Raw genomic sequence first — 24,887 nt, forward strand, 5'->3', positions numbered from 1 at the left:
AGATGAGTAGAACACAAACTAAAGATATAATTATGCTTTTAGAATCTTTTGATAGGTCTATTATTGTATTCAATTTGGAGTCGTTTATGGCTATCTATTAAAGCACTCGTAGTTTAATAGATCTCTAAGAAAATTTTTATCAATATTTCAGTGTATTATTGTCATTTACAGCAAAAAACTTCCAATATTAATCTTCAAACTCTACTTTTTAACATATGTTGCAGATGTAGTTGCATCCGTTACCTTGAATTACCAATTACATAATACAAAATTCCCTAGAATTTGAAAATTTGATTTTTTTATTTAAAAATTTAAAAAAAATCTAAAAAATAACAGAAAAAAACTCGCCTACGTGTCGTTTTCTAGACCTGGGATTCGTGCGCCAAATCAACCCTTATAAAACTCGTTGTGCAAACATTTCATCACAGTTTTTTTTAGCAGCAACTGGGCATGTTTAAGTAAAAATAATAAGAATCAATAAATAAATGAAACGTGCTGCTAATAAAACAATATGAACGAAATTCAAAGCAATTGAATTTTATTTTGAATCAAATAAATGTCATAATTTATATTCACCAACATAGTATGAAAAAATATCTACCTAGGGTTATTTAAATTTTACCAACCTAAAGCAACAGGTGGTGGTTTTTTGATTTTTGAATGGACTTTAGTCATAAACGACTCCAAATTGAATACAACAATAGACCTATTAAAAGATTCTAAAAACATAATTATATTTTTAGTTTGTGTTCTACTCATCTACTGTTCTTTGCCTTACGCGCAGCACGCGGTACAGTACCATGCGATACGTAAACAACAAAGCACCCAAGTTACTAACGCATGCGTATTGGTAAGAATCGTCCTGGGTTATTTAGCCTCTCGTGCAAAATTGCGCGACTATGAACTGTCAAGGAAATGTCAACTCTACCCTACTCACATAGTTGCCAGATAAATTTTTGTACATAGTTGCCATACTTGGCCACAATCATTTTGAATCACCCAATACCTGTAACATTTCAAATTTATCTAGTGTTTAAGATGAAATATTTACAGACTATTGGGATAGATAGAATGTTTTAAAGTGTTGCTCTATTTGTGTAACAAATAGGTCCATATCTTCAACAAAAATGAAGATTGATTTTTTAAACATTTTTACCTGATACCTATTTTAATGACTATTTAAGAACGTACGACTAAACTGTTCCGCGAATTTTGGGACACCCGGTAGAAAAATGTAAGTACTATCGCGGCCATCCAAAAGTGAACGTTTTTTTTTATAGTTTGATTTTTACTTTAAATCATAGGCTTCCTAAAATGTCAAAGTTTGACACTAGCGATAAAAAAATTATGAAAACTATTTTTTTTTAATGCTACATCAGCCACATCTCACTTCGATGCAGACAGCTGGGGCTATTGCAAAGCTAAAAGAAAATTGGTCGTCGGCTGCTGTCGCGAGAGAATTACATTGCAGTAAGACTTGCATCTTCAATACGTATAAAGAGGGGTTGGCAAGAAAACAGGCTTGAGAGGCCAATGCGAATAGGTGTTGGAAAGGTTTCTTTACTAAAGTTTACTTTCACTTTAATAATGTATTAATACTTCTTAGTCTCATTTTTATTATTACAACTTTTTATTATTAAAATAGTAACCCCTGCTGCACGAACGCCAATGAATACAGCCTGATTTAATCTAAGGAAAAATACGGAAATTTTCGCAAGCAATCGTTCACTTTTGGATGGCCGCGATTGTACCTATATCAAGTAGTAAATATTTGTTGCAATATTAATTGAATATAAAAAAAATTGATTTCGCATATTGCACGATTTCATTTGCTTACATTTAATCTTTAAAATAATTTGTTAAGGGCTTTTTAGAAAATCAATAAAAATGTTCTTTTTTAAATTTCTAAAGATCAACATTTCTCTTTCAGCACTTACAAGCAAATTAATGTGTCTTCAAATAAATTGACGATTCTCTTAACCTTACATTTTGTAAAACCTACATTTGGGTAGTGTTCCACGAGAAAACGAAGTGTGTCATTGAAGTTCTGACGACACTCTCCATAGGCAAAATTTTTTTCCTTTTTCAACAATATTGAAATTTCTGCCGCTGTAGTCTATTTTTAGAGTATTTTCAATAAATTTTCACAATTTGACGTTGCTAATAAAACGCGCCCAATTTTGACAGACTTTAAAGAGTGTACAAAATGTTGCTTGGCAATTAATCATCAATTGTTTCAAAAGGTAACTGCGCAAATACCTTCAAATTTTACATTAAATTTTTAACGACAAAATCTAATCTCTTCGTTGAATCAGACAAGTGATTTACTTAATTGTTTGTGTAGACCCCTATTTTTTAATGTTTAACAATCTAATAATAATCGCGCATAATTTTCGATAAAGGAAACATGTGTTAAAATTACATTTTTTAACTTGATGTAATTTTACTATTACTAATTGAACCTTCACGGTCTAAAATATCTGTATTTTAAATTTCATAAAAATCCGTTGGCAAATAACCGAGATATTAGGCTCGAAAGTCTTAGCTGAGATATCCTGTAGTATAGTATATATCCTAGTTGCTTTAAGTAATCAAGCGCATGCGCATGCGCTGTGAATTCCCCCCCAAATTTAATTCAACTCTTAACTCTTACAGATTCTCGTATTTTGTTAATCATAGGTAGCTATTTATAACTTTTCCGGATATTAACAGTCTCGTGGAGTATACCTACAACTTGTTATTACTATACAAGGAGAGCTGGTTTCAAGTTTCAAGACAGCAAACGTTGAGCGGCGATAACCTGAAATAAAGATAAAGATGGAACTAAACAACATAAAACTGGTAAATAATACATGTGTAAAAATATAGTCTATATTAGGAATTAAAATTTTGAATTTACTTTAAGTGTAATTTTAAGATTTGTTGGTGATAGGTCATCAAATAAAACAAGATCTTCATTCTTCATCGACATTACTTACTTACATAACTCATGGATATTTATACAATTACATACTACAATGAGTGCAATGTTCAAGGTATCTTCGAACATTAATAAAAATAATGACACATGAAAAATAAATTTGTAAAAAATATTTAATTGTAATAAAAGAAAATCTTTACAGTCTTTTGTGAGTTTCGCCTTTTGGTCAATATGTTTAGCCCAGTGTAAACGACAGAAGGTAAGACCAGCGGAAACTGAAGATTCCGTCGTACTTCGTCAGTCAGTCGAACAGTTCGGCCCACCGCGTCCACTAAATTATGCAAACTACACTTTGCCAGGTCCAGAGATCACAACTAACCTTGTAGAATCGGGGGACACGGAAAAGTTGGACGATTTCGTTACAGAAAATACCGTTGATGATCAATTTGGAAACTACACACTTAAGTACAAACGATCGTTATTGTGTCTGAGTTAGATTTTAAATTTATTCTTGCAGATTACGCAGAATAAAGAAATATTTCACTTACAACTATCGTTACGAAACAGGTGAAACGAGAATGATTGACGGTAAAAAAATGTTCCTGGTGATGGGTCAGTTCAGTGAAACATTTCAGAGAAAGAGTGGAGGGCACTATATTCGGACACTAGGTTACATAAATGATGGACATAGATACAGATTATTTTTTATGGACCTGTCCAAAATTATAACAAAACGCAAGAAAGTGAAGAGGCCAACAAATGCTCAACCAGATATTCAGAGCAGGTTTTCTCCAGCTCAACAGGCTCAGCTTAGTACTTTAACCCTCATAATACCTGTTTTTTTGTCTCATGTAATACCGATGGGGTCACTTATGACCCCAAAGTGTTTTACTCTATAAAATTTTTAATTTTAATTTTTGTTTTATTTTAAACTTAATAATGATTTTACAAGGTTAAATTTTATTCAAAAAAAGATATTCACAAATTTTATATAATATGTAGTATCAACATAATAATACATTAATTTTACATATTACTGTCGACTTGACATTCTGAACAAAAAATGACTTCATGGTTACTACATAAGAAACGTTTCGATTTATTACATGTATTTGATTATTTTTTCTACTGGAGTTTGGAAAACTTTAACATTGTAATACTAATTTGAGTTAGGAAAAGTGAAAAATTTCCTACTAAGGGCGGAATAGCTATTTATTTTTCACTTTAGTATAATTGCATGATAACTCCTAGGATACGAAATACGTAAACATGTCCATAACAACCGGGGCATAATACAGGGCGTAATAAGAATAAGCGGGCGTAATGAATTCATAACGCCCTCATCAATTCAAAATTGACAACGTCACGTTTCACGAGGCCGTTTGGGGCAAGCAAAGTCGGCGCCCAACGTTCATAGGCTCGTTGCAAACGAGATTTTGACGCGTGTTGGCAGTATTTACACTTTTAACGTTGACAAAATGAAAGTGTGATTTAAAAAAACTGAAGTTTGGTTGAATTTATCTAAAAAATTGCGGTCGACCAGTGCCGAATTTAAATATTGTTTATGAACAGAAGCAATACAAAAACAAAGGTGCATTTACCCGCCGGTTTAATAAGAGTGTTTATAAAAAACGCCGTGGATATGTGGTTTTGAAGAAACAAATACCTTTTTCTGTTTTGTGTACCTACTGTTTAATGGAGACAATAAGTGGACCGAAGAAGGTGTGTGTGTGATTTAAAACATCCACAGCGCGCTTGATTTCATTAATAAACATTGTAATGTAATAAAAATGTTGTTTATTGTGTTGAATTTTTATTGGACAAAAATCAACGTGTTAGACATCATTGAAGTCAGAAAAAAATTCTCTACCAGAATAAAAATAAATTAATATATGTTTCTATTTAAAAAAAAACAAAGTGACACTTAATTGACATAACAATTAATGTTGAAAAAAATAAAAAATTAAGACGTTTTGTAGTGTTTTTATAACCATTGTATTGTTTTTTTTTAATTATTAAAATCGGACAATAAATAACGGAAGCTACGGTTTGTGGCGTTTTTTAGGAAACAGCTTGAATATGTACAGTCACGGCCATGGAATTTCGTCAGTCGTTGTTATTCAACTGACATTAGCTGTAAGACAGGTTTTATATACACACCCCACATTTGAATTTTTGACATCCATGTCATGTCATGGATGTCATGTGGCATTTTGATTTTTATTGTGCGTGACAGAATATCTGTTACAAAAACTTTGAATGTCAGTCATAGTGACAATAAAGTTTAGGCTACACAAGTTTTTTCGAATTGACAGTAAAGTAACGAAATTCCGTGGCCGTAACTGTACATGTGACAGAGCCCTCCCTCGTCAACGAGTCACGAGCCGCCACTGTTCACCAAAATGATTTAAATGATTTAAAAATACAAAATTCTTGCGTGCATTATGTGGTATGGCGCCGTCCTGATGAAACACGACTCTATTCAACACTGCTGATGGTATCTCATCCAGAAAGTTGCTTATTTCGTTTGATAATAAATAATATGATTGTTTAGGACTGTAACCCTTTTGTCTGCTGTGTTTTTGCTGGGTTGTTGCAATCGAATTGAACGCTTTGAGATGGACGTCTTTATTCGAGAAAAAATAACTGTCACTTTTGTTGAGTACTTTATTCGTCTCTGGTTTCTAGTTATTCTCTATCTACTATTTACAAAATTTTACCTTAAATACTACCTACTTCTAGAAAACTGAGGGTGGGAGTGTAAGCACCCGTCCAGACCTTCGTGGGTACAGTTGGACGTAACAGAAGTGCAACATGCCGCCCACCATTGAAATAAAAATGAGAATGTGTACATACATATTTTTGTTTCAATAAGACCTTAATACTATGAACAATGAAATACACATACATAATTAACAAAAAAATAAAACAAAAAATGCTCGATTGTTAACCGCATAACCGAAACTTCATTAGTCTGTGGGCAACGGACATAAATAGTTTATCGAACGTTTGAATTCACTTGAATTGCACTTCACTGACACTACACGCACCACCTTGTCTGGTCCGGGATGCAGCTGAGTGATGCGGCCAAGTTTCCACTGCAGTGGAGGTGCATTGGTTTCCTTGATTAGCACTAATGAACCCACATGCGGCACCTTGTCCTTGGATGTGATCCACCGGGTCCGTTGTTGTAGCGTCGTAAGGTACTCGTTGGACCAGCGCTTCCAAAAGTGTTGTCGAATTCGCTCGACGTGTTGCCACCGTGAGAGTCGATGGATGTTGACATCTGTGAGGTCGAACTCCGCTGGTGCATTGAGAGGCTCGCCGACGAGAAAGTGGCCGGGGCCGGGGGTTAAATAGGATAAGTCATTGGGGTCGTTGGAAAGAGGACACAGAGGACGTGAGTTCAGGATTGCTTCAATAGAGGTTAAAACAGTGTACAGTTCCTCAAATGTCAAATTCGCGTTCCCAATTACCCTTTTTAAATGATTTTTGACACATTTAATATTTGCTTCCCACAAACCTCCCATGTGGGGACTACGTGGTGGAATGAAATGCCATTCTATATTGTGATCAGATTGAAGTCTTTTTTGTAACTCGTTTTTTGATCCAATAAAATTCGTGGCGTTGTCAGAGTAAAGTTTTGAAACCATACCCCTTCGCGATATCAAACGTTTAAGTGCATTTAGAAATGACTCGGTTGTCAGATCACCAACCAATTCAACATGTACTGCCTTTGTTGTCATACATATAAATAACGCGATATAGGCCTTAACTATTCGCTTACCGCGACCTCTACCTTCCTTGAGGGAAATTGGACCGGCAAAATCCAAACCACTAATTAGAAAAGGACGATTTTGAGTTACTCTATCGGATGGTAGATCACCCATGATTTGATCGAATGTGGTAGGATTTGTTTTAAAACACCTGATACATCGATGTATGACTTGTCGTACAGCATCACGTCCCGCAATTGGCCAATATTTTTGTCTTATATAGGCTAATGTGCCTTGATGACCTGCATGTAATTGACATTCGTGAGCATGTCTGATAATAATTAATGTCGTGACAAAATGTCCCTTTGGAAGCAAAATAGGAAATTTTTTATATGCACTTATTGAACGTGAGTTACGCAATCTTCCGCCCACCTTGATCAATCCGTCTGTATGGTCGATAAAGGGGTTAAGAGATTTGATTTTACTCTTGTTAGAAACTAAATTGTTATTCTTTAAAAGAGACAATTCTTGGTGAAATGATTCCAATTGGACCAGTTTTAATATTGTATTGGTTGACGCACTTATTTCCTGTGGAGATAATCTGTTACCTGCGATTCGCTCAGCCTTTACTTTACGACAGTTGGAGATAAATCTTTGGGCAGGGGACGATTGCGCCGATATGACCTGCTATAATCCGGGGTCTCTCAAACTACCCGTAGCCCACAGGTACGATTGCGCCGGTACTAAATTTAATCCCTTAACGGGAAGGGTAATTAGGAAGGTACCTGTACCTGTTTGCAAATAAAGTAGGGGTAGTTGGGAATATTCGGACAGCGTTTTACTAAAATCATTAGTTTCGTCCAACAATATTCAAGTGATCGCTGGAATAAACGCTACAATGAAGAAGATGCTTAGTGAACGTGGCAAGATTCTTGTAATTTTAGAAAATGTTAAATTCCGTAATTGTGAAAGCACGGAAAAAGGTGTTGTATATATTTTTTTTGTAAATAAATGGTTTGTTGAGAATCTTTTATATTATTTAGTTTTCGTAATTGCTTTTAAACATCGTTGGGGCCCACCATTACCTACTACCTGTATTTTATTGAAAGGCTTACAGAATCAAGGGTGCGGCGCAATCGTGCCCAGGTATTAACAACCACTTGGGTCGCCTCGGCGCAATCATACCATCCGCTTAAAACAAGTCAGGTAATACCGGCGCAATCGTCCTATACCGAAATCTTTTACAGTAACCGATCACGCGCTGTAATTTAGGAAATGTTGAAAAACGTCTCAAAATCTCTAGGTCCAATTCACATTGCGTTACGAAAGTGTTTGTTTTGACTTCTGGTATATTTTCTGACTGCGTGTAGTTAGATATATGATTGCAGCGCCATGTATCAGGGTGTGAATGTAACCAACTTGGACCATGAAACCATAATTTTGAATTACGTAATTGACTAGGTAATAAGCCCCGCGATATTATATCGGCTGGATTTTCCTCACCTTTTACATGATACCAACGGTCGCTATCCGTTTGTGATTGAATCTCTGACACCCGATTAGCAACAAAAACCTTCCACTGTGTGGGCTCACCCGAAAGCCAAGACAATACGATTGTACTATCCGTCCAAAAATAATGATCGTCAATTTTGTGAGAAATGATTGGATACACTTTGTTGAATAATTTAGCTAATAACATCGCCGTTGACAATTCTAATTTTGGTAATGATATTGTTTTGATAGCTAACTTGAATTTTTTTAAATGGCATCAGGGGTTAATTTTGTGATTTTTGAAAAGAGGTTTTTTCTAAATTCAACGATGTATCACATGTAATCATAGTTTACATAAGAATGGTCAAAAAATTTTTTTTAATTTTAATTCAAAAATAAATAAACAGTTTCTATTACATATTAATTTATGTCAAAGTGTGTGCAATCTAATTACTTATTTATTAAATGCCTCATTTAAGTGAAACCGAGCGGATAGAAGTTCTAATGATGATTGGATATGGTGATAGGAGACGAAGCTGTGCTGAAGTGATGACACTTTTGATGATACACAGAAAATGAAACGGTCATTATGTGATACAGTGTTGAATTAAAAAAAAAACACTCTTTATCATGAAATTAACCCCTGTTGCCATTTAAAAAAATTCAAGTTAGCTTTGTATCTCGAAAACAAATGAATGTATAAAACTGAAAAAATTGGCAACTCCTTACCAAATCTCAAGGATTTCCGAGAAACCATTCTCGAGATATTTAACTGTTGCCATACTTTGTAGCGACCCTGTATATCCTAGAGTTGCTTTAAGTAATCAGGCGCATGCGCTGTAAATTCCCCAAATTTATTTAATTCTACTCTTATTAGGCCCGGTTTCATACAGCGATGTCAAGTCGTTGTTAAAGTTAACATAATGTCAAGCGATCTGATTGGATGATATTTAACATTTTATTTGAATCAGCCAATCAAATGGGCGGATTTCCGACTTGAGGCGTTGTTAGCTGACACGATGTTAGCTAAGCTTTATACAACCGGCCCTTACAGATTCTCGTATTTTGTTAATCATAGGTACATAGTTATTTATAACTTTTCCGGATATTAACAGTCTCGTGGAGTAGGTATACAACTTGTTATTACTATACAAGGAGAGCTGGTTTCGAGACAGTAAACGTTGAGCGGCGATAACCTGAAATAAAGATAGATGGAACTAAACAACATAAAACTGGTAAATAATACATGTGTAACAACTAACAATATAGCATATATTCTTAATTAGGAATTAAAAGGGTGAATTTACTTTAAGTGTAATTTTAAGGTTTGTTGTTGATAGATCATCAAATAAAACAAGATCTTCATCGACATTACTTACTTAGGTACATAACTCATGAATATTTATGCGATTAAAGCAATGTTCAAGGTATCTTCGAACATTAATAAAAATAATGACACATGAAAAATAATTTTGTAAAAAATATTTAATTGTAATGAAAGAAAATCTTTACAGTCTTTTGTGAGTTTCGCCTTTTGGTCAATATGTCTGGCCCAGTGCAAACGGCAGAAGGTAAGACCAGCGGAAACCGAAGATTCTGTCGTACTTCGTCAGTCGGTCGAACAATTCGGACCACCGCGTCCACTAAATTATGCAAACTACACTTTGCCAGGTCCAGAGATCACAACTAACCTTGTAGAATCGGGGAACACGGATAAGTTGAACGATTTCGTTACAGAAAATGCCGTTGATGATCAATTTGGAAACTACACATTTAAGTACAAACGATCTTTATTGTGTCCGAGTTAGATTTTAAATTTATTCTTGCAGAGTTACAACGATCGTTACGAAACAGGTGAAAAGAGAATGATTGACAGTAAAAAAATGTTCGTGGTGATGGGTCAGTTCAGTGAAATATTTGAGAGAAAGAGTGGAGGGCACTATATTCGGACACTAGGTTACATAAATGATGAACATGGATACAGATTATTTCTTATCGACTTGTCCAAAATTATAACAAAACGCAAGAAAGTGACGACGCCAACAAATGCACAACCAGATATTCAGAGCAGGTTTTTTCCAGCTCAACTTCGTACTTTAAGTGGAGGAGGTCTTGGTTAACAACATTATTATATTATAAATATCTCTTTCAAGATCGGAAATCCTAGTATGTACATGATTAAATTGTAAAAAATCAAATGTATATATTCTAACTCTAACTTTGTTTCAAGATTTAAATAGAATATTTTTAGCAACTTCTCAAGAGCTTAGTAGTCATTAAATTCTATTTTTAGTTCATATTCACGTCATTTTAACATACGAAAAACTTTTTCTTCTCTACAGAGTCGTTTTTAACATTCAACAATTTTCTACTTCATTAAAAAAAATCATAAACTCATCTTTGGTCTCACTCCTCCTGGTCCTTAAAGAACAAAACGTCTTGTATTTACTAGCTCCGTCACAAATACTTGCTAAACTTATCTGTTAAAAGTGATCAGGTATTAATATAAAATCTGACAAGTTTGTTGTTTAACCCAAAAAAATTTAAACTTCCTCTTCGATCCAATGCTTTCTTTTCCTTGTTGGATTAGTTGTATATTAATGCTTTCTTCTTTTCCGTTTTCGGAGTCCGTTTCTTGGGTTCAACAAAACTTTTCTTTTTAGATGTTCCTTTTCCTTTTCTTTTTCTAATGCTTTCTCTTCTAGTAAGTGCGTTTCTGGTGTATCTGTGCTTATGAAGCTTCTGCTTTTTCCTCGAGACTTTTTATTCTTAATTCCTGAACATCATTTCCGTAATGAGACATGTCCGATTGTGGAAAATTAAAACTGTCTCATTGTGGAACATTGCATCAAATTTTGAAAATAAATAAATATCAGTATCATCAACATAATTTACTACAAACTGCACACGGCGATGATAACCGCAAGCCACCGAAAATATTATAAAATATTAACCTCTCAATTATTGCAGAAATTGTATGACATTAATGAAACACAAGTGAAACACGTTCACTTGTTCAGTAAAAAGAATATAATTTAAAATTTTCCACAATATTATTAGAAAATAATCCAAATACACACTGCACATTCTCAAATATACACGCATTCGACTGCTATAAGACAAGTAAATAAATTCGACTTAATTAAATAAGTAGGTATTTTATTTCTGATGCCGACCAAATACAAACATTGTTCTTCAAAGGGAACAACTGATCCACATAATGCTGTAAGAGCTGCAAGTACGTTAACGAAACAAAACAAGACTGAAACTTATCAAGCAAAGGGGGAAAAAGACTTTCCTAACTAGATATTTTGACCAAAATGGTATATGGTCATGTACCCTCCATAGCCCAGGTGATACGGCCTATCGACGATTTTTGCACATACGAATATATTTTTGTAAAGATTGTTGATTACCTACTTACAAATAGTTCTATAAATGCGTTTGTGATATACGGGGTCATTATAAATGATTGTCTCATCGCAGTAGGCGTTGATGACATACTTGCATGTGCCGTAAGCTTTATAACATGAGTGAGACTAGCATCGCCGATAGGTAGCGCTGCTGGCGGTAGTGTACATTTGTCTACTAGTTTGTCTAACGTTGCGAAGCTAGCGGCACATTCCAAATTTGTGTGGGTTTTCAACGCCAACTGCGATGGGACAATCATTTATAATGACCCTGTATAAAAGAGTCTTTTATTTTGAAATGATCTACACCAAGTATTGATTGATTTTCAAAATCATAGCCAACTCCCTCGGAATTACCCAAACGGTAGTGTACAGTAGGTGATTATTTTATACTAGGTACTGTATACTGTATTAAGAATTATTAATTAATTATTAAGAACAAAATTATAACAGTTTTCTTTTGAACGTAATATGTTATATAAAATATGAGATAAGTTTTTTAAATTAGAAATTTATACTACATAAATATTCTTAGAACTTGGATTTAAATAAAGAGCGATCAAAATAATTAGTAATCGAGTTATCCATGAATCCGAAATCGTATGTCGTTACTTCAACCACGCTCCAATAAACACAGCTTGAAACGCAGGTTAGATCTCGACATATCAATCGCAAAAGACATACGGATTCAAATTCATGGATAACTCGATTACAAATTAATTTGATCGCTCGATACTAATCGATTAATTTGTGTACGGTCAAGTGATTAATTATAGCATTACTAGCAAACCTCAATGTTTATATACAATAAAGGTTTTATAAACTTAATAATTGGAGTGACTCATTTATTGCGATAAATTATTACTTTCGACGCAGAATTTCCGTAAATAAATGCACGAAAAATCAAAACATTTCAATTCCGCGTAAAATTATTCTGGAATTTTACCGATAATTCAAGACAAAAACAATTAATTTATTATCATCACGCCGTGTATTTTTCCCGAGTAGGATAAATATTTACGATACATTAATGCGAGTACATTGGGTATAGATACAAAACAATGTGTTCCAAATTATTAGGTGAAAATTTAAAAAAAAATGAAGATTTACAGAGTGTATTTGTGTCGAAACTAATTATTACACTAGTTTGATTTTTCAAGTAATTTCCACAAAAAATAACTTTAAATCTGAAAATGTACAGAATACCTACACTTCTGACGAAATTAATTAATAGATACCTACACATTTCTACAAAATATTATTTTTATTCACATATGTCGAAATGTCTTTGAAAAGAAACCCAGAGAGGGTGTATGAAGAAAAACGAAAGAACAATATGTCTTCTGCTTTTCAGTCACCTCAGTTGGTAAAATCGAAAATTATTTTTTAGACTTTGGAACTTAGGCAAAACTTTCACCCTCTCACCGCATTAGAATCTTCTTCTTTTATTGTTTTAATGTGAGTGGTAAATCATATTTTCGCTTTTTCACAAGAGGAAGACATAGTCCTCAGTATCCCAAGAAGGTAAAAGAATTTCGAATAACCGAGATGGTGAACATTATGCATCTTTGGTTTATTCACTTCTGTTCTTCCCAACTATAGTGAAATTTTTTTAATAAACAATTGTCAATGTCAAAATTAAGTAAAAAACCACGCTGTACCACCCCAAAATGTGCAAATATGGACCAGCTGGATAACAACTTGACACCAAATCATAGTTAAGGTTATGTTCATTTCACTTCCCGGACCTGTTTTCCGCGAATTCATTTTCAAAACAAATTTAATGAGAAATCAGTGGAAATATTTTTCGAATTTGAAATAAAGTCTCGCTCGTCAGGGCACAGGCTCAGTTAGATTAAAAAAATGTTGACACTCAGTGTGACTAATCGTATTTTCATAAAAATCACTGTTTGGCTCATACCAACATGATAACGTTTTGACAATTGTTTATTAAAAAAATTCAATTATACATGAAGGTATTTTGAAAGAAAAAAGATTTCTGTAAAATATAGAGTTCCCGCAAAGACATTTTCTATGTTGTTCTATTTCAAGCATAAACTCCACGGAACTTCTTTTTTGTAGTTTCATAACAGTAAAATAAAACAAGAATCCACTATAAATTTCTTGTAATTAGGTTACAGTTGTCATTTTTACCACGATAATGAAAAAAAAAGTTAGTTGACAAATGGCTCAGTTGATATTTCTGTATTAAATTTATTTTGTAAATTTGCAGGATAAGTCATTCATCGTAGCCAGTACCACTTGTTTAACTTCTTTTCCGGACCTTCTCTCATCACTTAGCACGTTGTCAATTCACCGAATGTCAACACACTAATTTGAACTCTTGTAATGATTGGCAGTTCGTATTGGGAATTCAAACAGTATTAATTTTTTCAGTTTTTCGTTCCAATTTTTGACATAATATTGTGGTGCATGCTACGGACTAATTTTATTGTTAATTTACTTTTACATAATACATTTTATTCAAATTTCCCTTTGATCCGGTACAATTAATGAAAATTTCTAATCAGTCTACGTGATAAAATCAATGAGCTTTTGGTATTTTCATTTGTGGGTATTTATTTGGAAAGCTTTCAGTATTGTTTGGCGAGTGGAGCTTTATTGTTTAAAACCCTGTGATAAATGTCTAATCGTCCAATAGAATTTGTCCACCTTCTGCGTGTGAATAATAAGTTAAATAAAAAATTAGAAATTCATATTTCAATTTACGTTTGGGTTTTTCTATAGTCGCTTTACAAAGTTACATCACCTATGAGAATGGGTTCAAAATCACATGAACAGCAATGGATGCTGCAAAACAATAATAACGTCAATTTCTAATTTTAAATCTTAAAAAATAAATAAACCGCTTTAAATTCAACAAAGGAATTGTACGTACAGAGTAAACTACACAAATTAGTACTTGTATCAGACTCATTGCAATAACAAGTGGACGCGCTAAGACAAAAACATGAACAATAAAGTCAACAAGCACTCATTATATTTTAATTGTCACCACTGAGACAAATTCCTCTGAGGTTAAAAATAAATTCTATTTTTGTCAAGCTAAGAATAACAAATTCACGAAAACGGGAATAATAATGCTTATAGGATTTAAGCTTTACAAATCGACAACAAATGCTTAAATTAAAAAAATATGTTCAAGTTTAAGATTATATTTGTAATTCTGGAGATATTAAGAGAAAATATACTTAGAATCCTTTCCCTACTTAGTCTTTGTATGTACTCGTACCTACTACCGATAATAATTTTCTATATTGGATTTTCTATTCAAAGAATTGTAAAATATTGAATTTAAAGTAATGAAAAATAATTTTATTTTAAATCTTTAGCAAATTCAAGAGACTTAAATTTGAAAGTAAAAACTAATTTTGTTTTAAAGTTAATGATTTAAAAAAGAAAAAGTACCTATATGTATAGATTTCTCGAGATATACTGGGTGCCCCATAAATTCGCGGAACGCCTTAGCAGTACGTTGTTAAGTAGTCAATCTTCTTTTTTGTAGAAGAGGTGGACCTATTTGTTACACTAAATGTGGCAACATTTAAAAACATTCTAAAGTCCATTCAAAAATCAAAAAACCACCACCTGTTGTTTTAGGTTGGTAAAATTTAGAAAACCCTAGGTATTTAGATATTTTTTCATACTACGTTGGTAACTATAAATTATGAAATTTATTTGATTCAAAATAAAATTCTATTGATTTGAATTTCGTTTCATTTATTTATTGATTCTTATTATTTGTACTTAAACATGCCCAGAAAAACAAGACACTTAATAAACATGTAACGTCAAAATTACAAGTCTCACCAAATTTTACACTAGACAGCGTTGCCAATAGTAATTATCGAGGAAAATGCGACGTTGGTGGTTTTTTGATTTTTGAATGGACTTTACGTATCCCAATAGTCTGCAAATATTTCATTTTTGTTGTGTCCATGGAAATAAGAAAGAAAAATCTCAGCCATGTTGCCATACGTTATTTGAGGTAAAACCGCCCTAAAATCACTTCTTGGAAATGCTGGAAATAATTGCAAACCTGATCACAATCATTCAGAATTATTATACCACTGGCTGCCGAAGGATTTTTACGCATGCCTTACAAATTGTGTTGGTGTGTTTCGCGAAACTGGCTCTGTGACTCATAAAAAAGGTGCTGGTAGGCCAATCGTTCGTACCAAAGAAACCGTCACACGAAACAACGTTTTCCAATCCATAACCACCTTTGACCAAGATAATTTTTGATATCCCGGTACATCAAGGAATGCAATGCTTTCTGACAAATAATTTTTGTGTTTGTTAAGAAATGTGTGAAATTAAAAATTTACATTTTTCGGTTTCGATGGAACTTTGTCTGCTATAGTTCATTTTTTAATGCTGTAGAAAAAGTCAGACAACCCAATATACAGTCATCAAGGCTGCCTAGATACCTTAAATTCATTTATAATTGATATGGATCCACGATGCCGCTAAAAATTCTGTTTGTCAAAATCTCCGTCAGTCTGACAAGGTTTTGACATTCGATAAAAAAATTTAATTGAAATGAGAAAACGTGTTTAATAATGTGTTTAATCTAGAATTCATGAATAAAAAAGCAGTAAGTTAGTAAATAGAAACAATAAATAACGATAACTCAGACATATTATGGATTTAAAAAATCAACTCTCATCTTCGAATTCTTCCGGTTAATCCGAATCGTCATCAGACTCTCCAAGGTGTATAATCAGTGGTTCCACGGTCACTTCAATACGCACATTCAATTCCCACATCTGCTCTTCTTTAGTTTAACCGTATCCCTAACCTTAAGTTCCGCATGTTCATCACAGACATGTTTGTAAATGTTCAAAATCATGTTTTTTCGAATACGGATAAGGCCGACTTACTTTTTCGTTGAACATAATTTGTTCTGTGCAGCCCATCGATAATTAAGTATAAAAACCCTTGACCAAACTAGCCTTTAAATTAATACCTAATTGACAGTGACACGATTTGACATTAATGCATTTATTGTGGCATCATGGATTGAAGTAATTTACAAAATTGAAATAGGAATCTAGTGAACTATTGAAAGTGTATATTTGGCTGCCTGACTTTTTCTACAGCATTAAAAAATGAACTATAGATACTTTATTTATCCAGGAGTGGTATAGGATACGCATATCAGTAGTATCATTTTTACGAAATGTTACTTCTTAGAGGAAATTTGGCACATGAAAAAATAATTGAAAAAACTTCAAAATCCGAAAAAAATAGATTATTTTCGGACAACCCCAAAATGGTATTGTATTTTGTGAACTAAACTGAACTAATAGTGACTCTCGTTTATCATGCAGTGCACACATCAAATTCCTCCTCAAATCAACATGTACCAGGCTACTAGGCTTACTCAAAGTCCTGGCATATCACTCGTGGGGTGCAGACACCCTAAACCTACTTCAGATCTACAGAAGTCTGATCAGGCGGAATCCCTGCATATGGAGCGTGTAGCAACACAGTTTTTAAGCTCGGAGAAGTAATCGCCAACTCCGCCCTTCGTATAATTTATGGAGCCTTTCGTACAACTCCAGTCGACAGTCTCTACGTTTTTGCCAGCGAAATTCCCCTTACCATTAAGGCTCAACTCCTCCCTCGGTTAAAATCTTTAAAATTAGCTTGACGTTTCGTTTTGACAACTTGTGACATTTATCAAAGTCTCGTCACACAGGAGAAAATTCTCAAATTCTGACAGTTCAAAAAGCGTTATGATCAACACAAGGGGAATCATGACTAAAATTTCAATATAACTACCTAGTCTCCGCTTTAGCTCATCTGACAATATTAATTAATTAAATTTTAGAATTTTACTCCTTAATCGCTTAAACAAAATTGCGTAAAAGGTTTGCCTCCACAATTTAACTTAATTTAATTTTACTATCCCACCTCCACCCGGCGGCACGGCAATTTTGCCGGAGTACATACACTATTACGGATATTACTATCAAGTAATAGTGCAGTGCTTATCAACATAATTACCGGCGTCTAGCCTCCGCATTTTGACTTTGTTGTGTATTATTTTCTGTGTCAATGTTAAGGAACTTCCTCACGATGTGACATGAGTATAATAATATACCTTTTTGAATTTCAACTACCAATGTGTTATTTAAATCCAGAATTTTTAAATTTTTAAAAAGAGATTGCGGTACTATTCCCGTTGCTGAAATTACAAGTGGTAAAATCGAAATTTTTTCTAAACACCAAAGATTTCTCATAGCGACGGACAGCTCTAAATATTTATTAATTTTTGTGTTATATGTCTGTGTTATATTATGTGAATTTGGAACAGCTATATCTAAAAGATATGCTTGCTTTTGTTGTTTATTTAAAATTATAATGTCTGGTCTGTTATGCTTAATATGAATGTCAGTTAAAATTGTTCTATCAAAATATAACTTGTAACTGTCATTTTCCAAACAACTTTCTGGTGTATAACTATAATGTGGTTGTGTATTCTTTAATAAATTGAATTTAACAGCTAAATTCATGTGTATAATTTTTGCGAATATATCGTGACGTTTTTTATATTCGCTTTGAGCCAAAACGGTACAAGAAGAAATGATGCGTTCAATTGTTTCCCCTTCAGTTCCACAAATCCTACATTTATCAATTATCGATTGTAAACCGCATATGTGTTTTTTATAATTTCTTGTATTTATTACACGATCTTGTATTGCAAATATAAAACCTTCCGTCTCAGGGTGAATGTTTGATTTCTTAAGCCATGCATGAGAGGCCTGAATATTAACTTCTGGTTGTTCCAGTTCTTTAAAGTATCTCCCATGTAAAGACTTCTGTTTTAAATTTGCTATTGTGTCAGGTATATTTGGCTTAACAATGTCTGAAATTATATTATCACTTAAATTTAAAGGTGTGTAGCCTTTATCGGCTGAAACCAAAGCATTGAAAAAGGTGTTATCACGAGCTCTATTGAGGAAATAATTTTTTAGTGAAGCAATTTGATTTTTTAGCAGTATTTCTAGATTTGAAAAACCCCTACCACCGTTTTCGCGTGGTAAATTAAATCTTTCAATAGCAGATTTAGGATGGTGTTTACTAAATTTGGTAAAAAGAACTCTAGTTTTAATGTTTATGTTCTGTAAATTAGTTTTGGACCATTTTATAACTCCGAAAGAATAGGTCAGTAATGGAACAGCATATATATTAACTGCTTTAATTAAATTATTACCGTTTAATTTTGATTTTAAAATAGATTTAATTCTTAAATAAAATTGCTTTTCTAAATTTTCTTTTATAATTGAGTGTTGAATATGATTTGATTGATTAATACCTAAATATTTATAAAATTCTCCTTTATTTAAATTTTTAATGATTTCTCCTTCTTGAGTTATATATTCTAAATGTTCGTAATGACCGCGACATATTGATTGCATTTTACACTTATCAATACCAAAACTCATCCCAATATCATTTGAGAAATTTTCAGTTATTGTTAGTAAAGATAAAATGTGATTCTTTTTTGATGCATAAAGTTTTATGTCATCCATATAAAGAAGGTGATTTAATTTGGATAGTGTGGTATTATTAAGTCTAATATTGAAACCATATCCAGTGCTATTTAATAGATTTGTCAAAGGATTAATGGCTAGACAAAACCATAAAGGACTTAAAGAATCTCCTTGATAAATTCCCCGTTTAATTTGAATAGGCTCGGATTTTAATTTATTATTGTTTATTGATAAATTTAAAGTAGTTCTCCAAAATGTCATAACATGAGATAAAAAGTTAATCAAATCTAAATTAATTTTATAAATTTTAAGAATTTTAATTAACCATGAATGTGGTACTGAATCATAGGCTTTTTTGTAGTCTATGAATGCGGTATAAATATTTCTATTATTTTTTCTAGCTTGTTCCATTATTACCGTATCTATTATGAGTTGTTCTTTACAACCAAAACACTCTTTAACACAACCTTTTTGTTCTTCATTAAGTATATTTAATTTTTGACAATGGTCTTAAATTATTACTTTAATGCAAGATGTCATAATTTTATAAATTGTAGGTAGACATGTGATTGGCCTATATTTTGATGGATTTTTAGTATCGGAATCTTTTGGTTTCAGATATGTTATACCATGGGCCAAAAACTCTGGAAATGTGTTAGGTTCCCTAATAAATCCGTTAAAGTGATCAAGTAAGCATTTATGAATACAAGTAAATTTTTTTAACCAAAAGTTATGAATTTGGTCACCTCCAGGGGATTTCCAATTATGTGAACTATTAATATTTTTAACTAAAATTTCCAGGCTAATTTGAATATGATGTCGATTATTACTATCTGGTATATCATTTTCTAAATGAGGAATCCATTCTGCCTGATTATTAAATTTAATAATAATAATAATAATAATAATAAAACACATATTTTTTATTATACCTGAATCATAATCCCTGTTTTTGACACTAAAATGCGTGCGAAAAAGGGCCTTTAAAACACTAAAGCTTTAAGGGTTGCTTAGGTAACAACAAATTCACCTATATTTTGAACAATGGTAAATAGACATTGATACACAATTTATGATAGCAACGAAACAACAACAATTGACCATTTCTATATCAACGATTAATGACACAGATTACTTCGGAAAAGGTGTTTCAATTTACTTTTTTGTTATAATTTTCAGATTTTCCGCTACGCGTCGTGCTCTTAAACTCGTCGCGCGTGCTTTAAAGGCTTCCTTATAAACTTGTATCATAATATACTATTAATATTTCCTACTACATAGAAAAGATACACATAATAGTTGTAGCCAAAACACTGTGTATGTAATTGTTTATTCTATGTCTCTAATAGAAAGATGATAATATTCTTTAAAAATGATATTTGTGTACTAGTTAAAAATAAAGTGTAAAAAAAATCTAACAATAGTATCTGTTTTGCGTCTAATATAGATATGTACTTGTTTTGGTAAACTCACGTATTTGTGGTTGAAAAAATATGAAAAATATTTATTTTCTAGAATCAATTACACGGCCACAAGAAATATTGTGTGAATCAGATGTGACATCTCCTTTGATACTAAAAATAACTTCGATTTTGACTAATAGTTGAGATAAAGAATTACGTAACGAAATTCTCATAATTTAAATTATCTCTACATTACGTAGATGTATTCGTAATTTGCTTCATAAGCGTTAAGTAAATCACGTCTTCTTCTCCCTTGAAATCATTTCCTTGCATTTTGGACATCCTTGGTGTACTTTTCTAGTTATTATTTATTTACTCATATAACATTCTTTTATTGTGTACGTTAATCTCAAAATTTTTTTCTTCTTCCATCGTTAAAAAACACTAAGACCACTTGCTTTCTAGTGTTAAAAATTCGCCATCATGTTGTTTTTGAAAATGTCTTAGGAGACAGACTCTAAGTTTATATAAATCAGATTTGGTTTCGAAATGGAATCAGTACTGAACTTGTTTGTACAAAAATCGCGTTTTTTTAAATAGCTTATTTCAAGCTTACTAACGAATTTTGGACGATGGATTGGTGGTAACTGGTAGTGTAGAAAAATCATTCCCCAAGATATCGTCGAAAAAGCTAAGCGACATAATTGGATTTCTTGCAAAAAAAATCAAGGAAAAGGTGTGAAATAGAATATTATTTATTTAAAAAATGGATGATGGAAAGGGATTTCAAAAAAAAATTAAATAAAGAGTCCATTGTGGCTGAGTTTTCAAGCAAGTCGAAAACGTTAAAATCATAATACATGTTAAGAACAATGCAGACAAACAGCTCTGAAATAAGCTTTATTAATGTTTCACAACTAATACATAATAAATAAAAATAATACTTACAGTGTTAATTTTTGAAAAATTTTGGAACATGACCTGACCTGACGTGACCTGACGTTTTTAGTTTTAATCCCTTTATTTGTTCTTAGTTGGTTATTCTAGAATTCTAACTAGATGACAAGTCAATGTACTGAAAAATGAAAACGTACAAATGTTATAAATACAAAAAAAATTGAAGTAATCAAACAAGAAGGTTTAAAATAAATCTGACGTCGTGGAACATATTTCACGTTGCAACATCTTGATACCGGGTGATAAAGATTAATTACTTTTTTATTTTTTGTTGATTGAAAGAAAAAAATGTGACTTAGAGCAATTGGTAGGAGATCAGATTCCTAAGTGTGTAAAATTTCCAATGCGTTTTTATCAGAAATGGGTCATTCTTTTAAAATAGCACCTATAGATTGTTACATACATTTTCAAATTTTTAAAGAGTATGTAAAATTTTACTAAGTGGTAAATTATTCCTTTTTTCTACTTCCTTCTCTAAAGTGTCACATTTTGCACTGATAAATAGTGTACAAAACGTCACTTTAAAAACGATTGTTCATTAGTCACAACTTGGTGTCCATTCGGGCGTTTTCGGGATATTAAACACGCTCGAAGTTTCTTTAAACACGGCTTGAATTTTTTGGACATATTTAGCTCTAGATCAAGTTGGTATTTTGACGTTTATCAGTTTCGCATCCGGCGTGAAAGAAAACGTCATTGCAGTGGAATAATTCGTTATATTTTTCAAATATGGACCTGAAGCCACCAACAGTTTGTATCCTGAGAAATATATACCGAGTGTCAATTACCAAACCTGGCCATAGGGATTTAACATAAAAAATTGTTTTTGCATGATTTCTGCCACACTTGTCTCTGTGTCTGCCTTCTGTCAAAAAACGTGCAATCTATCATAGTATGGAGTATACCTACGAGGGAGGTATGATAAGATTGATAAGTACCCGTGTTAGGCAAGAGGCAAAAATTTAAAAAAAAATCGATTTATTATTCAACATAACTACTTTTTGGCTTGATACACTTGGCTCAACAACTTTCTAACTTTTTCAAGCCTTCCAAAAATAGGATTTGTCAAACTGCGAAATAGGCTTCAGTTTCGGTAATGAACTCCTCGTCCGATGCGAATCTTTTTCCACCAAGCCATTTTTTTCATGTTTGGAAACAGGGAGAAGTCGCGGGGGCTAAATCTAGAGAATACGGTGGATGTGGCAGCAATTCGCAGCCCAATTCCACCAATTTCGCTGAGCAACGAGGGATCGGTGTGCCGGCGCATTGGCTTGGTGGAACAGTACTTTCTTTTTCGCCAAGTGGGGCCGTTTTTCCTTCAATACATCGTCAAATCTGCCCAATAATTAAGCATAATACTGCCCTGTGACCGTTCTTCCTTTTTCCAAATTCCAAAAGAAATTCTACTTTCTACGTCTACCTACAACAAAATCTTCCTGATGGCATTGTAGTTTGTACGGATGATAATTACAGCTGTCAATATGACATTAAACAAATATATTTCATAGCAACTCGTATATTTTTTTAAACATGGTAATTTTAAATGTGCCTATGGCCAGGTTTGGTGGTTGATACCCGGTATATTCCTATTTGGTATGTTCATTTAGTTTGTATGTTTAAATTAACGATTTAATAAAAAAGTTGCTTGTTTCGTTTGTGTGTTCCATTTGTTAATTTGGTCGTAGAAAAAGTATAGTATTCAACTCATTTATAAACTTCTCTAGACACTTGTTTATTAAACACTCGCTCTGCTACGCTTCGCTCGTGCCTAACATAAAACGCGTGTCAAAAGTGCCGTTTATAAATCTTGTTGCATAATATACTATTATAGCACATTAGATATACGTTTCTAAAACAAAATAGTTAATAGTGGAATTTTTTTTGCAAATTTCTTGATGTGTTTATTTTGTCCAGTAAGTACCTTTTTTCATTACAAAATTAAATACGTGGTGAGGCAAGTTTTACTTCCACCCTCGAAATTACGACTTCTAATTACACAAAATTAACCAAAATTGGTACAAGTAATTGCATAATGATAAAGCCCAGATTGAAAACCGAGACAACGCGACGTCGAGGTCGGCAACTGGGCGAAGCATAAGAAGACCTTCTACTCTGAATGATACAATTTTATCCTCAAGGGGATCACAAAAAAAATCGAACATGAACTCGTTTATTTTCTTTTGCTGCAGTTATTATGAAGTTGGTAACATGTAATTTTTAAAGGCACAGCAGTGACCTTGAAGAGCACAGTACACGTGTTTAAACATCTATTACCAACCGTTAATAGACAAAATATATAAATCACAGTTTACTATAATTCCGAATTTATCTGAAGGCACGGTACTATGCATTGTTCCGTTTTTTGTTTTTTTTGTCTTCGTCTTTTCCGCGATGACCAGTTTCTTCGTAATTCTCGTTCTAGGCTTTTAAATATCTTATCTGTTGGTTGTCGACGATCAGGAAATTTTTGGGCGTAGAGATGGTATGCAGTCAATTAATCAGGAGCATATCTGTTTTTTCGTCGTTTGTGTATGATGGCCAAAGCTCAGTAAAACGTGAAAATTTCAAAAAAATTTAAGTACTCGTGGCTTGGTTACATGTTTTATTTATAATAAAAATATCGAAAAGATATCCCTGATTGATGAGTTTTGGGTTTCCTGCTGACCTCAAGTAAATTCGAATTCTTATCTGAATAACCTGTCTATTTTCTTGTATTTTATTAAAAATTTATTAGTGTAAAAATTAAATTCTTATTGTTTTTATTAGTATGTACTAAGAGAACCAAATTAGTCACGAAATATTCCGACTAAACAATAATATTATTAATAATCTGTATTACTTTTTTTAATATGTATGTATTTCTTTTATAAATATTTATTATACCCAAACAAAAACTTTCAAGCATTGTTGTCATCCGATATTACAAATACCAACAATGACTTTCATTTCTGAATTTGAAATACTGAAATAAAAAGTAACCACATTTTATTCACTACATTTAAATTGGTAATTGACAGATATAATATGGCGTAATATTTCACAAAATTACAAAACTAAATTTGGAAAAACATCATTATATTATCAAACACCTAATCAGCCTGTTACCGAACAAAAAACATCTTTAATTTCCAACGAATTATTTTTGTTCAGTTCCTTGAAACACATTGGAGATAATTATTCAGAAAATGAGTTCAGTATTAAATAAGTCTGTAATCTTATCACATTAATAAAAATGATGATTTGACATTTTCCTTTGTTACCAACACATCCACAGACTAACGCCAACATCTGACCTCCTCTCGAATGTTCTCGAACTGTCCTCCTGGACCCTTTTTTGAAAAAGACGTGCCATTCTATTTGCTTTTATTAAACCGTAAACTTGTGGAGACAAGTCATTATCACCGAACAGATAAAACCAACAAAATATTAATTATTGCACATTAGCAGCTTTATCTGCGTAAGCAAAC

The 24,887-nt window shown here is 32.7% G+C and overlaps 1 protein-coding gene and 3 long non-coding RNA genes across 4 annotated transcripts; 2 read left to right on the forward strand and 2 right to left on the reverse strand.

Moving 5' to 3' along the window:
- The first annotated feature begins 2,689 nt into the window (after positions 1 to 2,689).
- Positions 2,690 to 3,834, forward strand: LOC138124035 (uncharacterized). The gene is made up of 3 exons (XR_011156982.1): positions 2,690 to 2,841; positions 3,123 to 3,385; positions 3,438 to 3,834. It is a non-coding gene; the product is annotated as an uncharacterized lncRNA (long non-coding RNA).
- A 2,055-nt stretch (positions 3,835 to 5,889) lies between these two features.
- LOC138122717 (uncharacterized) lies at positions 5,890 to 6,810 on the reverse strand. Its single transcript, XM_069036992.1, has one exon. It carries the CDS (start codon positions 6,808 to 6,810, stop codon positions 5,890 to 5,892), a length of 921 nt encoding a protein of 306 aa, XP_068893093.1.
- A 2,435-nt stretch (positions 6,811 to 9,245) lies between these two features.
- LOC138124036 (uncharacterized) lies at positions 9,246 to 10,162 on the forward strand. The gene is made up of 3 exons (XR_011156983.1): positions 9,246 to 9,362; positions 9,642 to 9,904; positions 9,957 to 10,162. It is a non-coding gene; the product is annotated as an uncharacterized lncRNA (long non-coding RNA).
- Positions 10,163 to 21,267: 11,105 nt separating this feature from the next.
- LOC138123987 (uncharacterized) lies at positions 21,268 to 24,260 on the reverse strand. The gene is made up of 2 exons (XR_011156969.1): positions 21,412 to 24,260; positions 21,268 to 21,351 (listed from the first exon to the last, which is right to left on the reverse strand). It is a non-coding gene; the product is annotated as an uncharacterized lncRNA (long non-coding RNA).
- Positions 24,261 to 24,887: the final 627 nt, after the last annotated feature.

Source organism: Tenebrio molitor, chromosome 2, assembly GCF_963966145.1.
Source record: "Tenebrio molitor chromosome 2, icTenMoli1.1, whole genome shotgun sequence".
In the NCBI taxonomy this organism is placed as follows: domain Eukaryota; kingdom Metazoa; phylum Arthropoda; class Insecta; order Coleoptera; family Tenebrionidae; genus Tenebrio; species Tenebrio molitor.

Excerpts from the sequence above, each read along its gene's own strand:
- LOC138122717 (XM_069036992.1), bottom strand. The coding sequence starts at position 6,810 with ATGGGTGATCTACCATCCGATAGAGTAACTCAAAATCGTCCTTTTCTA.